The sequence below is a fragment of the Drosophila rhopaloa genome, unplaced genomic scaffold (assembly GCF_018152115.1).
Source record: "Drosophila rhopaloa isolate 14029-0021.01 unplaced genomic scaffold, ASM1815211v1 contig_2, whole genome shotgun sequence".
NCBI classification, from domain to species: domain Eukaryota; kingdom Metazoa; phylum Arthropoda; class Insecta; order Diptera; family Drosophilidae; genus Drosophila; species Drosophila rhopaloa.
In genome coordinates, this window is record NW_025335083.1 from 15,740,121 (window position 1) to 15,751,904 (window position 11,784).

At 43.3% G+C, this 11,784-nt stretch overlaps 4 protein-coding genes across 4 annotated transcripts; 1 reads left to right on the forward strand and 3 right to left on the reverse strand.

Moving 5' to 3' along the window:
* Positions 1–95: 95 nt before the first annotated feature.
* On the reverse strand, positions 96–3,309 carry LOC108050204 (bromodomain-containing protein 7). Its single transcript, XM_017131766.2, has 4 exons — positions 3,116–3,309; positions 2,241–2,866; positions 508–2,173; positions 96–447 (listed from the first exon to the last, which is right to left on the reverse strand). Exons 1-4 carry the CDS (start codon positions 3,171–3,173, stop codon positions 209–211), a joined length of 2,589 nt encoding a protein of 862 aa, XP_016987255.1. The 5' UTR covers positions 3,174–3,309; the 3' UTR covers positions 96–208.
* Positions 3,310–3,725: 416 nt separating this feature from the next.
* Positions 3,726–5,130, reverse strand: LOC108050203. The gene is made up of 2 exons (XM_017131765.2): positions 4,773–5,130; positions 3,726–4,442 (listed from the first exon to the last, which is right to left on the reverse strand). The coding sequence occupies exons 1-2, from the start codon at positions 4,987–4,989 to the stop codon at positions 3,802–3,804; spliced, it is 858 nt and encodes a 285-aa protein (XP_016987254.2). The 5' UTR covers positions 4,990–5,130; the 3' UTR covers positions 3,726–3,801.
* Positions 5,131–5,352: 222 nt separating this feature from the next.
* LOC108050202 (uricase) lies at positions 5,353–6,939 on the reverse strand. Its single transcript, XM_017131764.2, has 2 exons — positions 6,353–6,939; positions 5,353–6,041 (listed from the first exon to the last, which is right to left on the reverse strand). The coding sequence occupies exons 1-2, from the start codon at positions 6,921–6,923 to the stop codon at positions 5,557–5,559; spliced, it is 1,056 nt and encodes a 351-aa protein (XP_016987253.1). The 5' UTR covers positions 6,924–6,939; the 3' UTR covers positions 5,353–5,556.
* Positions 6,940–9,294: 2,355 nt separating this feature from the next.
* On the forward strand, positions 9,295–11,605 carry LOC108050201. Its single transcript, XM_017131763.2, has 2 exons — positions 9,295–10,129; positions 10,217–11,605. The coding sequence occupies exons 1-2, from the start codon at positions 9,321–9,323 to the stop codon at positions 11,556–11,558; spliced, it is 2,151 nt and encodes a 716-aa protein (XP_016987252.2). The 5' UTR covers positions 9,295–9,320; the 3' UTR covers positions 11,559–11,605.
* Positions 11,606–11,784: the final 179 nt, after the last annotated feature.

Consider the following 11,784-nt stretch of genomic DNA (forward strand, 5'->3'; position numbering starts at 1 on the left):
CCAGCTACTTCAAAATAAAATGAATTGATTAAACCTCAAAATTGATATTATATCCTATTTTAAATATCCTAACTTTCCTAATAGAAAAATCTAAATTCTTTAGTATTAGCTTACATTTTATTTGCCAGTGAATATATCAAAATAATTTAGGGAAATTTCAATATCTTACATTACAACATAGCGCGCGTCATGGAGATTCCCCGATCTCCTAGTTCAGCAGCAGCTGGGCCACAATGCTATTGTCATCTGCGGGATTCGCAGAGTGCAGGCCGGAACCGCTTTCAAGGAACTCGCGCAACTCGTTTTCCAGATCGCCACCGCCATGCTGCTCATCCGTCTCGTCGATCTCCATGGCCACTGGTTGCAACTGGGGCAGGGCCACAGGCTGTTGGAGCAGCTCGGGCAGCTGGATACGCGGAGAAACAGGTCGAGGTGGCGGCAGGCCAGCTGTTACAAAAAATAGTTACATTTAACTTAAAACTTGTTAATTTCTGTATGTTGACTTACCATAGGACATGCCCATGGCCTTCCGCAAGGCATAGGGATCGGCAATGGCAGAAGGCGGCAGTTTCTTGGCCAGATCACTGATTTGCTGCGTCAATTGCTGGGCGGTTTGGGCCTCCTCCTGACCAGCGGGCTGCACTAGTCCTAGGTGATTCGGCAAAGGCTGTGACAAACGATCATGCTGCGTCACTCGCAGTTTCTCAATTAGCGTCAAGTTTTGACTGAGGTGTTCGTGCATCCGCCTGTTGAGCTCAAAATTCTTCATTTCAGCCTCCATGCCGTCCAAGAAGGTCATATCGATGCCCAAGTCCCCGAGAGATTGCAATCGCTTAAAGTCCACAGGGGTGTTTTTGTATTTCTCGTACTCTTTTTCGATTTGCTCGGTGGTTTCCTGCTGGCAAGGAGTTTCCTCCTCCTGTTCAAAGCACTTTTCAATCTCGCTTTGCTCGTACGAATGTAGCTGCATATTGTAAAGTTCATCAAGCGATTTGCTGTGCTCTCCGTTGGTGAGGATATCCAGCAAACCGTTTGCAATGGTTGTCCCATAGCTAGAGTCCTTGGTAAACTGTAGGATGCTCTCCGCATATTCCGCACTGGAGGCATCCCCATATGTACGCAGAACTAATTGAGTTTCATCAGCACTCAGAGTGGAAAAGCGGGAATCAAAAGTAGGCGCGAAGCTGGCAAAGGCTCCATAACTCAGAGGTTTCACTGGCTTCATGGCATTCCTTTTGTCAACCTGTCGCACCTGCAGCTGTGTGCTTCCCGTTTGCAGTTTACCCACCAGATCGCCAATAGTTACTACCTTTTCAGGACCCTCGTTCTCCTCTTTGGTCAGAAGATTTAGGGTGGTGGTGCCATCCTTGGTTTGACGTAGGAAACCCATCTTGTGGGCGTTTCTCTTGGCATTAACCCTCTGCTTGGCTTGTTGGGCGGCATTTTGCACTTGGGCTAGAATCTCCTCACCCGTTAAATCGTCTACAAAAGGCTCAAAATGTGTTTTGGGCGCATTCTCCAAACGTAGAGCACGTTTGCGCTCCTCCTCCTCTAGTTGGGCAGGAGTCGGTGGCTCCTCGGCTCCCGTTGAAGCTCCTTCGTCCGCCGAATCGTGAGTTTCCCGTGACATATCGTTAGAACTCAATTCAAATCCTAGTTCTTTAGCAGTAAGCTCCCTCATATAACCCGAGAGTGGTTTTAGGCTTCTCATTAAATTCTCCGGCTGCAGATGCTTCATTCCCACTTGGAGCAGCCGCTTGGCTGCCTTGTTATAAACCGTATCTACGTGGTTATACTTAATAGCATTCTCACACATCAGCTTGAAGTCATCACTAAACTCAGTCAAAGCGGCATACTCGTGATCATCGATCTTCTGTCGCATTGTTGAGAAGTCCATGGGTTTGCTAATTATTGAAGAGTAACCGGGTGCCATGTCATCGGTCACTGGCCAAGCAAAGAACTGGTGGGGATCCCGCTTCTCCAGGAAGCGCAGCAGATGCTCCAGAAGTTTGTTCAGCGGCGATTTCTGCTGCTTCAGCTTAAGCACACAGCTCCTGGGCTCTCTTCCCGACTCACTTGAACTGCTGGGGGTCTTTGGCGCCTCCAGAGCTTTGGGCGTAAGAGCATTTAGGGAGTTGGCACCGCCTGGCGTTGAAGGAGATGGTATCAAAAGCTGGAAAAGAATAATATTGTATTTTATTAGGTCTATGGGAAAATTAAGTTATATTAGAGTCACTCACGTCGGGCAACGGTTTGGTTGGACTGCTGCCCACCAATCCTAAGGAGGAGGATTGCAGCGACGAGGAGTTGGGCGACGAACCCATCAGGATTTCATCCAACTTGCGAGGTGCAATTGGCTTGGTCACTGGACAATTGGACGGCGAGTTATCCGTGGTAATGCCGGCAAAAAACAGAATATTCTCCGGTAATGGCTGCGACTGATCGTCGTCCATGAAGCTAAAGCCATCTTGACTGGAATCCGGATCGACGGTCGGTGGAGCCACCGAGGGTGGGGCGAAACCACTGCAGGCGGCATCGTCGGCACTTGGAACCATATCCTCATCAGCCGATCCCAGGTCTCGATGGCGATCCCTGCTCCTGTGACGCTTCTCTTTGTGGTGCTTGTGCTTCTTCTCGCGATCCTTCTTCTTCTTCTTTTTCTTGGACTTCTTGTGTCGCTCACGATGGACCTGGTTCTCCTGGAGCTCCTCGGGAACTGGCGACATCATGGCCTCGGCGGCTGTGGGTGGTCCTCCGTCCACCATTGGCGAATTGGCACTGTACTCCGGCGTAGCATTCGATCCCACCTTGAGGATTAACTTCAGTCCTCGCTGCAGTTGAGCAGGATCCTGGTGCTGACTGTATTCTGTATAAGATAGAGCAGATTTAGGTTACTTACAATTTTAAAATATATGTTATGAATATTTCTTCGAAAAATCTTAAATTTAAATAATTCAAGTTTTTGCAAAATAAAATTATTTTCCATAATTCTAAATATTTGCATACAATTTTTTTCTTTGTGTATACATGCTCAACAACAAGCGGCAAAACGGCAGAGCGAGATGGCATGTGCCAGCGGGGGCTCACGTAGACGAATCACTTTCCTAGCACTTACCCTCATATTTCTCGCGTCTCTCCGACTTGTTTTTCTTGTGCTTCTTGGAGGAGCCCATCTTGGACACCCAATTGTCCGAAAATTAAGCAAATAGGTGGCAAATATACTTAAAAAAACGAAAAACAAAAATCCGGTGGCGAAAGGCAGACGCCATGAGCAGTGTGGCCGCGGTTTTTTTCACACAGAATATCATAATGCATGGCAAAAGGTGACATCATTGAGATGCTTTCCAACACTTATAGTTATCGATAAGTTATCGTTATTTCCAGCCCTGAATTCAAATGATGAAATTTCTTAAGTATATGTATATTATCAAAAAATTACAGGGGATAAAACTTTTATTTAACGATACATTAATGTGACAAAGTAAATATTTAAAAATAAATTTGAATATTAGCGGAATAACGCTACCAAAACACCAAATATCTTTTTTCTTTGTCAAGAGACAAAAATCAACAAATCAAGCAAAAAACTAAGCATAGAAATACATTTATATTTAAAAATGTTCCTGTGCTAGGAATTCTTTGATTATTTTTTTTATTAGCATTCCATCAATATTTTATATATGGTTATTCCCATTCTTAAATTTAAAATTATTAAGCCCAACTAATTTTTGATATCTATAAAATTTATAATTTGCTATATTTTTCATGTATTACTTTTTTTTTTCATTTTTCATATGGCATTTAACGGACGCGGCGCTTGAGGATGGGGGCCTTGTGGACCAGGACACTCTGCCGGTTTATCGGAATGGCAGAGGTCCTGACTTTTCGCTTGCCACCAGAACGGCGATGGGTCGGGGTCACCATGTTGTGCGCTGGCTTCTGCTGGACGACCGCCTTTTTGGAATTCGCCTTGCTGACGGCACTGAAAAGGGTGCGAGTGGAGTTCAAGCTCTGCAGCGACGTGTCCAACTTGGTCCGAATCCTGTCCAGATCCGCCCGCATCCGCTGGATATCTAGGGCTATGGTCCGCCGGTCCCTTTGCAATTTCTTGTGCTGCATCAGCATGGTCTCCAGCACGGTCTTCTGTTGGATAACCTCGCGGATCCGGTTGTGCTGCTCAAAACCCTTCGATTTTGGCAACTTCTGGTTCAAACTAGCCTTGATCGCCGCCAATGGTTTGGCTTTGGTTTTGTTGACGAAACCATGGGCACTGCTCGCCCTCGATGAATTGCCGCCGCCCTTTATCCTACCCGATTTGCTGCGTTTCAGATGCTTGGACACCAGATTGGATGGCAGTGGTGGTGCTACTCCTGGAGCTGGAGTCGGAATCCCCGCTGTGGGCAACGGCGCCGTTGGCCGAGGTCTTCGAGGTGCTCGAACCGCTGAGGGAGAATTAAATTTTAACAATGCATCTCAAACATTCATTTGCATAAATAAAACTGGTAAAAATATTTTATTAATATGGGTTATATTTAGTAATTAAAAAATTAAGCAAGGCAAAACTGTGAAAGTCTCAAAGTTTTCAAATATGAAGGACAAGAGAAACTTATTTTTTTTGAGTTTATGAGGATAGGGAACGTCTCCTAAAGCATTACCAAAAAATATGAACCATCACTTAAAGATGTCGAAAATAAAAAAATATATAAAATACTTTTAAATTTTTAGCAATATTCCTTGAGAAATTCTGGAAGTTGGCAAAACTCTAGACTTACACTTCATGGTAGAGTGAATCCTTGCCACCATGTTATCATAGGTCTTGCGAGTGTCGGGCATCAGGTAGTGGCCCGGCAGCTGTCTTGATCTCAGCGAGGCCTTGATCCTGTCCCTCCTGCTCAACTGCGACAGCCTGGACTTGGCATTGTCCTCCTGCTCCCAGTCCTTCCGCAGTTGGGTGGTCAGGATGTGGTGCAAGGCCAGTCGATTGGTCATGGTCACGCTCTTGGGGCTCCTTGGTTTTTTGGGGTTTTTGAATTTTGATAGACAATTTTGATGGCCAAAGTGGTCAAAAAATGAAAGAATTTAGAATATTTGTTTACCAACGAATCCTCATTTTACGATTTTTGATTTAGTTTTGACACACCCGGAATATTTTTTGCTATGGCAAAGCTGATCTTGAAAATTTTAAATTTTAAATCGAGTTCGTTGTTGGGCATGCGCACCAAAAGGTTTTTTTAAATTTCACTATCCTTATTATCCCAATTAAAACAATATTCCTTTATTTTTGAGTTCTTTGAAATATTAATATCTACCGACAAAAGTTATAATTTTTGTAAATTAAAGTTTTCTTATAAATTTAAATTTTAAAGTCATTTATTAAGAGCTTATTTTTTGAAATCACAAACTATTTTACACAGAATACTTTCAAGCAACATTTAAAACTATTTAAATTGAGGGTTTTAAGGCAAAATTAACATTTAAAAATAATTTGTATTTTTATATTGATCTAAAAAATTCCAATTCCAATTTAATTAAATTGGGACTAACTAAGAGATCAGCCTAGAGATGACTGTTGATGTTCTTCCGGGCCAACTGGGCGTAGATGGTGCCATGTGGCTTGTCCACTGGGATGAATACTTCGTTATTGTCGCCTGGAGCAATTTTCTGGAACGGCTTTGTATCAAAGTTGAAGTAGTGCTTATTTGGCATTGTCATCGAAATGACCGACACTTGTGGCAGGACATCCAGGACCTGTCTTTCACTCAGATACAAGGTATGCTGAACAGAGGGCGAGGAAACGCCCACCTGTGGATCGCCGGCAAAATTCCGGATAATAATGTTTTTCACCGTCTGCCAGGCTTTTAAGAAGTCCAAGCTATCTGTATCAGAATACTCCCAGGAGCAGTCGATCACAGTGCTAAAGATGCGATCGTATTGATCTGGCAGCGATCGGAACTCATCGTTCACGAAGTTCACAAACGAGGATTGGGTTGTCTTCAGTACTCGTAGACCCTTGATTCCAGTGATGACCGTTTGTTTGGGATCTGAGGGTAAGAAAAAGGATGAATTTATATGTATTTTTTGTTTTAATTTCAACTTTTAGACTTGCAATAAATTATCTAATCCCTTAAACTCTTTTTTTCTTTTGTCTGCTTTATAGTTTTAAGTTGTTTAAAAGTAATGTTTGGTGAGGGACTTTATAATTATAAATTTTAAACCATAATTAAAAATGAAGTTTGTAAGTAAATTATTATTAAAAATCCAAGAAAATTCTGGCGTTCGATTACAATATAGCTGGATAAGCCTTTGCAAAATGAATTCTTTTTTTGATCTTGAGTTAAGATTTTGAACTAACCTGTCCTCCTTACAACCACATCGCAGTAGTGCTGAGCTGTGGGAGTGAAAATAAAAGCGTGATTGTGCAGCGATCGGTTGTCGATCGAACTGAAGTCGCAGCTGCCCTGAACTCCCTTCTCACAACTCCCATTGATGGTGGTTTTGGTCTCATCCTGACAGACCCGCTGCCAGGGATAGGCCTCCACATGGACGTGGGCCTCCTCCACATGGGAGTACTTGTTGATGAAGTGCCTGGCCAGGAGCAGAGCAAACTTTTCGGGACTCTCAATGCCATGCTTTTTGGCCAATAGATACACGGTGTTCTTCTGCGAATCCGTGGCCACAATGTCCGAGTTATTGCCCTGGTAGTAATCTTTTTTGCTGTACAGCTTCAGATGAGTGCCCACTTCGAATTCCTGGATGGTGTGGACAGGACCTTTCCGACTGACATGGAGCACCTTCACCGCATCCTTGCCGTATCCATGGTCAGTGATCTCGTACTGAAAGGGCTTGTCATGGCTATCCATGCCAGGCGACGTCTTCTGCATCTGGTTCATGGCACTGGGCTGTCTGAGGGGCGTGGCAAACATTCTGACTGCAGTTACTCTCACTTTGATACTGATGCCCATTTCAGTGTCATTAGCTCTTTTTATAGTGGCGAAATCTGTTATATCATCACGTATGCAAGTGTATCAAGGGATTTCGTTAGCGGATTTCACGGAAATTCAGTGCAATGCTCGCCAACTCATATATCATCACTCTCACTTAGAGTATTAAAGGTCTCACCGCAATTATGACTTATTGCGCAAATAGTTAAGATTTCACGTCATGCAAAGAGACTCGGAGATTTTCAAGGTCTGGACGCCTGTTGTCATGTTTTCTATCTTCAGTACTTTGTATTTACATTATTATACCCTTGCAGAGGGTATTATAATTTTGGTCAAAAGTGTGCAACGCAGTGAAGGAGACATCTCCGACCCTATAAAGTATATATATTCTTGATCAGGATCACCTCCTGAGTTGATATAGCCATGTCCGTCTGTCCGTCTGACTGTCCGTCTGTCCGTCTGTCTGTTTCTACGCAAACTAGTCTCTCAGATTTAAAGCTATCGAGTTGAAACTTTGCACACAGCCTTCTTTCCTTTGCACGCAGTATATATGTCGGAACGGCCGGGATCGGCCGACTATATCCTATAGCTGCCATATAACTGATTGATCGGAAATGCCATAACTTTGGTGTTTGTAAAGTTAGGAAGTTGGAATGTGCTATGGGTTTTATATTTGGCCAATCAATCCGATTTACCAAATTTCATAAGGATCGGCCGACTATATCTTATAGCTGCCATATAACTGATTGATCGGAAATGCCATAACTTTGGTGTTTGTAAAGTTAGGAAGTTGGGATTTTCTATGGGTTCTATTTTTGGCCAATCAATCCGACCTACCAAATAAGGATCGGCTGACTATATCCTATAGCTGCCATATAACTGAACGATTGGAAATGCCATAACTTTGGTGTTTTTAAAGTTAGGAAGTTGGGATTTTTTATGAGTATTAAGAATGCATCATATGAATAATTGTGGAGAATATAATTTACAGAGTATTCTGCAAGGGTATATCAACTTCGGCTCCGCCCGAAGTTAGCTTCCCTTTCTTGTTTTATTTAATATAGGCGTTATACCAGTAAACAAAAATGATTACGTTTTCCGCTGCACAACTGGATAGGACTCCCTCCGAAATTTTTTTTTGACACTTCAAAAGTGGTTTCGGGTTTTTCTTAAGACAATTATTATTACACACTTGTATTTATTATTTTAGAATAATAATAACAATTTGATTTTCAAATAAAATTAAAACTGTTTAATGAGGAAATAATATAATTATAATATTTTTTACTAATTTACTAATTTGTATATGAACCTACAAACATTAATATTCTTCTGGAAGCCTCGCATGATGCCATTGATCCTCGAAAATATAACTTAATTTCTGTTTTGTCTACGAACGTTATCTTAGTGTTAAGCCAGTTAAAGCATAAGCAAATAATGAAGATATGGCATATGCCAGATGTTGTTCTGGCTCTTGTGACCATTCTGTTTATTACCAACAAAATTCTTCTTTCCGGCTAACGCTTTTAAAAACAAATTTATGTGGAAGTTAAGACCTTCAGCGAATTGGCTTAGTGTTAAGACAGTTTAAGCCAAAAGCAAACTCGGGCAGTAGCTCTCATTCGAGTATGATTTCAAGATCTGTTTATTTGTTTGACACGGTTTTATGGGGGTGTGTCTTGTATGAACAACTCGCTCCCACGACCAAACATTTTTGTATTTCTTTGTTGGCAAGTTATGTAAGTTCCGTTTGTGGCTATTGGTTCAAGTAAAACTGGGTGAAGGAAATGAGGTGTCAATGTTTGCCAAGCGATAGCTGTATTGAGCATAGATAATTAAATTTACATTAAATCATAGTGTTATTGTTTGAAGTCATACAATTTTAAATATGATCTTATTGCAATTTTAAGAAAATTCACACTGGACAACAAATTTTACTGCTACATAAGTAGTCCACATAAACTTTTTATAAGTTAGCTTAGGTGTGTTATTGTTCTACTGATATGATAAACTATATGATCAAGATGATGGCATATCATAAAAAAGGAGAGAACCCCTGTCTTATGATTCATTCGACTGGAATTAAAACTAATGGTTTGGTAGATTTACGAAGCTTTTGGCACCTCCAAAACATGTTGTCCATCAGAAAGTTTCGCCCGAGGTTCAGTGAACTAAAATGCCACTTATGAATGAGCGCCTCAGACAAGTGAACGCTTTTGTTGCGACCATCACAAACAAAAGTGCAAATTGTTTTCCAGTGAAACCTGCGACGCGCCCATGTAAAATGTTATTTTTTGGCAGGCAAACATCGATGTTGAGTGAACCGCAACGAGTTAGTTGCGTTTTTGAGCGCGTTGCCAACGGACGAACATCGTAATCATGGAAGTGCCAGGAATCCTTGTCTTCGTTCTTTGTGTCCTCCCATTGGCATCCCAGGGAGCTGTCCACGATGAGTTGGCCCAGTGCGGCCTACACGGTGTCTACAGACAGCGACAGAGTCTGCTGGAATCGCCCAACTATCCGGACAACTATCCGGTGAACACCTGCTGGGATTATGTGGTGCGATCTCCCTACCGCTGCCCCACAAAGTTTCACATACAATTCCTGGACTTTAAACTGGAAAACTCGGAGAACTGCAGTCGGGATTATTTGGCCATTGGTCTGAACCAAGATGGCGATGACATGGATCTTTTGTGCGGACAGGTGCTGGGGATAAGGAAGTATCAAACTCCCGATGGAGTCCTGCGCCTGCGCTTCCTCAGCGATGATTCGCCTTGGACGACGAACGGTGGCTTCCGGCTGCTCATCACGCGTTTGGCCTGCGAAAGGGAGGACTTGGTGGCCAGGGGACTGGACGCCGATGACGAGGAGGATGTGGATGGGGACTCGGTGCAGGTTAGCGCCAAGTCGCCGCCGAAGAAGCTGCTCACCCAGCACCACCATCACCTGCAACAGCAATCTGGACATCAGCAGCAGCAGCAGGAGCCATCGTTGAACTTTACGCAGCCAAATCGTGGAGGCTTCAACTGGGGTTTGCAACCTGGTCTTGGTTATCCTGTTGGATTTTATCCTCCGCAAGCAGGCTTACCTCCTCAGCACTCACCGCCTTGTGCTCCCCAGCAACAGCAGCAATTTTTGCAACAGCAACAGGAACAACAGCGTTTCCTACAACAGCAACAGCAGCAATTTCTTCAGCAACAGCAACTGCAACAGCAATTTCAACTTCCACAGCAGCAACAACAACTTCAGCAGCAACAGCAACTTCAGCAGCAACAGCAATTGCAGCAGCAACAACAACTTCAGCAACAGATCCTGCAGCAACAGCAACTTCAACAACAGGTCCTTCAACAGCAGCAACTGCAACACCCACAGCAACTGCAACTCCCACAGCAACCTCAGCTTCCGCAGCAGCAACAGCAAGAATTACCTCTGATTTCTGACCAATATCAGACCACATCCTTTCAACCGCATGCTGTAACCCTCAAGGATTACGATTCGCAGAATTTGCAGCAGTTTGGAAGTCAATTGGATCTCTGCTGTGCCAGCAGCTTCAATCAGAATCACTTTTATCTGTCCAGTCCTGGATTTCCCAGAACTGTCTTAAATTATCTGCTACCAAATCAGCAAAGAGATTGTGTGTTCTACATAGAAAAGAGCTCTCCAAATGTCTGCCGTTTGAGGATACAGTTCAAGTTCTTTGATTTCGGACACAATTCAGGAAGTTCAGTTGGAGGCAGTTTTGGCGGGGGATTTGGAGGCGGAGTTTCTGGAGGATTGGATGGAGGGTTCAGTGGCGGTTTTGGAGGCCAACAGGCCTGCAATGGTGACTTCTTAGAACTGGATGGTAAGCGATACTGCGGCTGTCGTTCGGGATATATCCACAAATCGCATTGGGACCAGGGTCGCAAGGCGCTGCGCATGCGCATTGGACAGTCGAGCAGCACCACCTCGAATGGATTCCTGTTGGAGATATTCCAGGATCAGGACTCCGATGGCTGTCGGCAGGATGCTGCCTCAGGACTTGGATTGGGATTGCAGCAACAGCAGCAACAACAGCCACAAAGGGGTTTGGGCTTGTGGCCTCAAGTCGGATTACAACCTCAATTGGGATTGCAACCTCAATTGGGATTGCAACCTCAATTGGGATTACAGACCCAATTGGGATTACCTCCACAAGCACCACAAATTTGGCCCATGCAGACAGGATATCCTGGCTACGTCAATAGTTATCCTTTTCCATTCACTGCTACCCCTTACCGATCGGCCAGAAGGATTTCCTATGCCCGCGGAATCGATGCTCAGCAGCCTTCGAGAGTGGTAGAAACAAACTCTACCCGCAAGGAATTCTACTACTTTGATGGCGATGAGGCCTTTGCACGCTCCGCCTTGGAGGATGAGGACGAGGACAAGGCTCATTTGGGGGTCACAACACAACCACAATCTCAGTCACAAAAGCAACTCAAGCCCGAGTCCCCAGTGGCAACGAAAGCCTTCGAACAGAGCAGTTGCTCCTTTGATTATATGGAGGTCCTTAAACTTTCAGTTGACACACTTTGGTTGACCAAGCCCTTGTGTTTCTCGCCGCTGAGAAGTTGGTTTCCCAACATTTTTGGCTAACTGACAAATAAAAACCGAATTATTTGATGTAGCCGAATATTGTTTTATTAAGAGGAAGTCTTCTTATGCCTTAATAAAAAATAGAGAATTTAAAATGCAGTTTAAACGTTAAACAAAAATCATAGAAATAGTCACTAAAAATATATATTCATTTTTAATTGGAGATTTTAAAAGAGATATAGTTTGAATTTTGAAACCATGTTTTTTTTATTAAAATTTAAGTTTC

Bases quoted from the DNA above. Each gene is read 5' to 3' on its own strand.
- LOC108050201 (XM_017131763.2), top strand. From the start codon at position 9,321: ATGGAAGTGCCAGGAATCCTTGTCTTCGTTCTTTGTGTCCTCCCATTG. The intron at 10,130-10,216 runs TCTTCAGCAACA...TCAGCAGCAACA, and splicing joins CAACAGCAACAGCAGCAATT to GCAATTGCAGCAGCAACAAC.
- LOC108050203 (XM_017131765.2), bottom strand. From the start codon at position 4,989: ATGACCAATCGACTGGCCTTGCACCACATCCTGACCACCCAACTGCGG. The intron at 4,443-4,772 runs GTAAGTCTAGAG...ATTCTCCCTCAG, and splicing joins GATTCACTCTACCATGAAGT to CGGTTCGAGCACCTCGAAGA.
- LOC108050204 (XM_017131766.2), bottom strand. From the start codon at position 3,173: ATGGGCTCCTCCAAGAAGCACAAGAAAAACAAGTCGGAGAGACGCGAG. The intron at 2,174-2,240 runs GTGAGTGACTCT...ATTCTTTTCCAG, and splicing joins CAACCAAACCGTTGCCCGAC to CTTTTGATACCATCTCCTTC. The intron at 448-507 runs GTAAGTCAACAT...TTTTTGTAACAG, and splicing joins GGCCATGGGCATGTCCTATG to CTGGCCTGCCGCCACCTCGA.
- LOC108050202 (XM_017131764.2), bottom strand. From the start codon at position 6,923: ATGTTTGCCACGCCCCTCAGACAGCCCAGTGCCATGAACCAGATGCAG. The intron at 6,042-6,352 runs GTTAGTTCAAAA...TCTTACCCTCAG, and splicing joins TGTGGTTGTAAGGAGGACAG to ATCCCAAACAAACGGTCATC.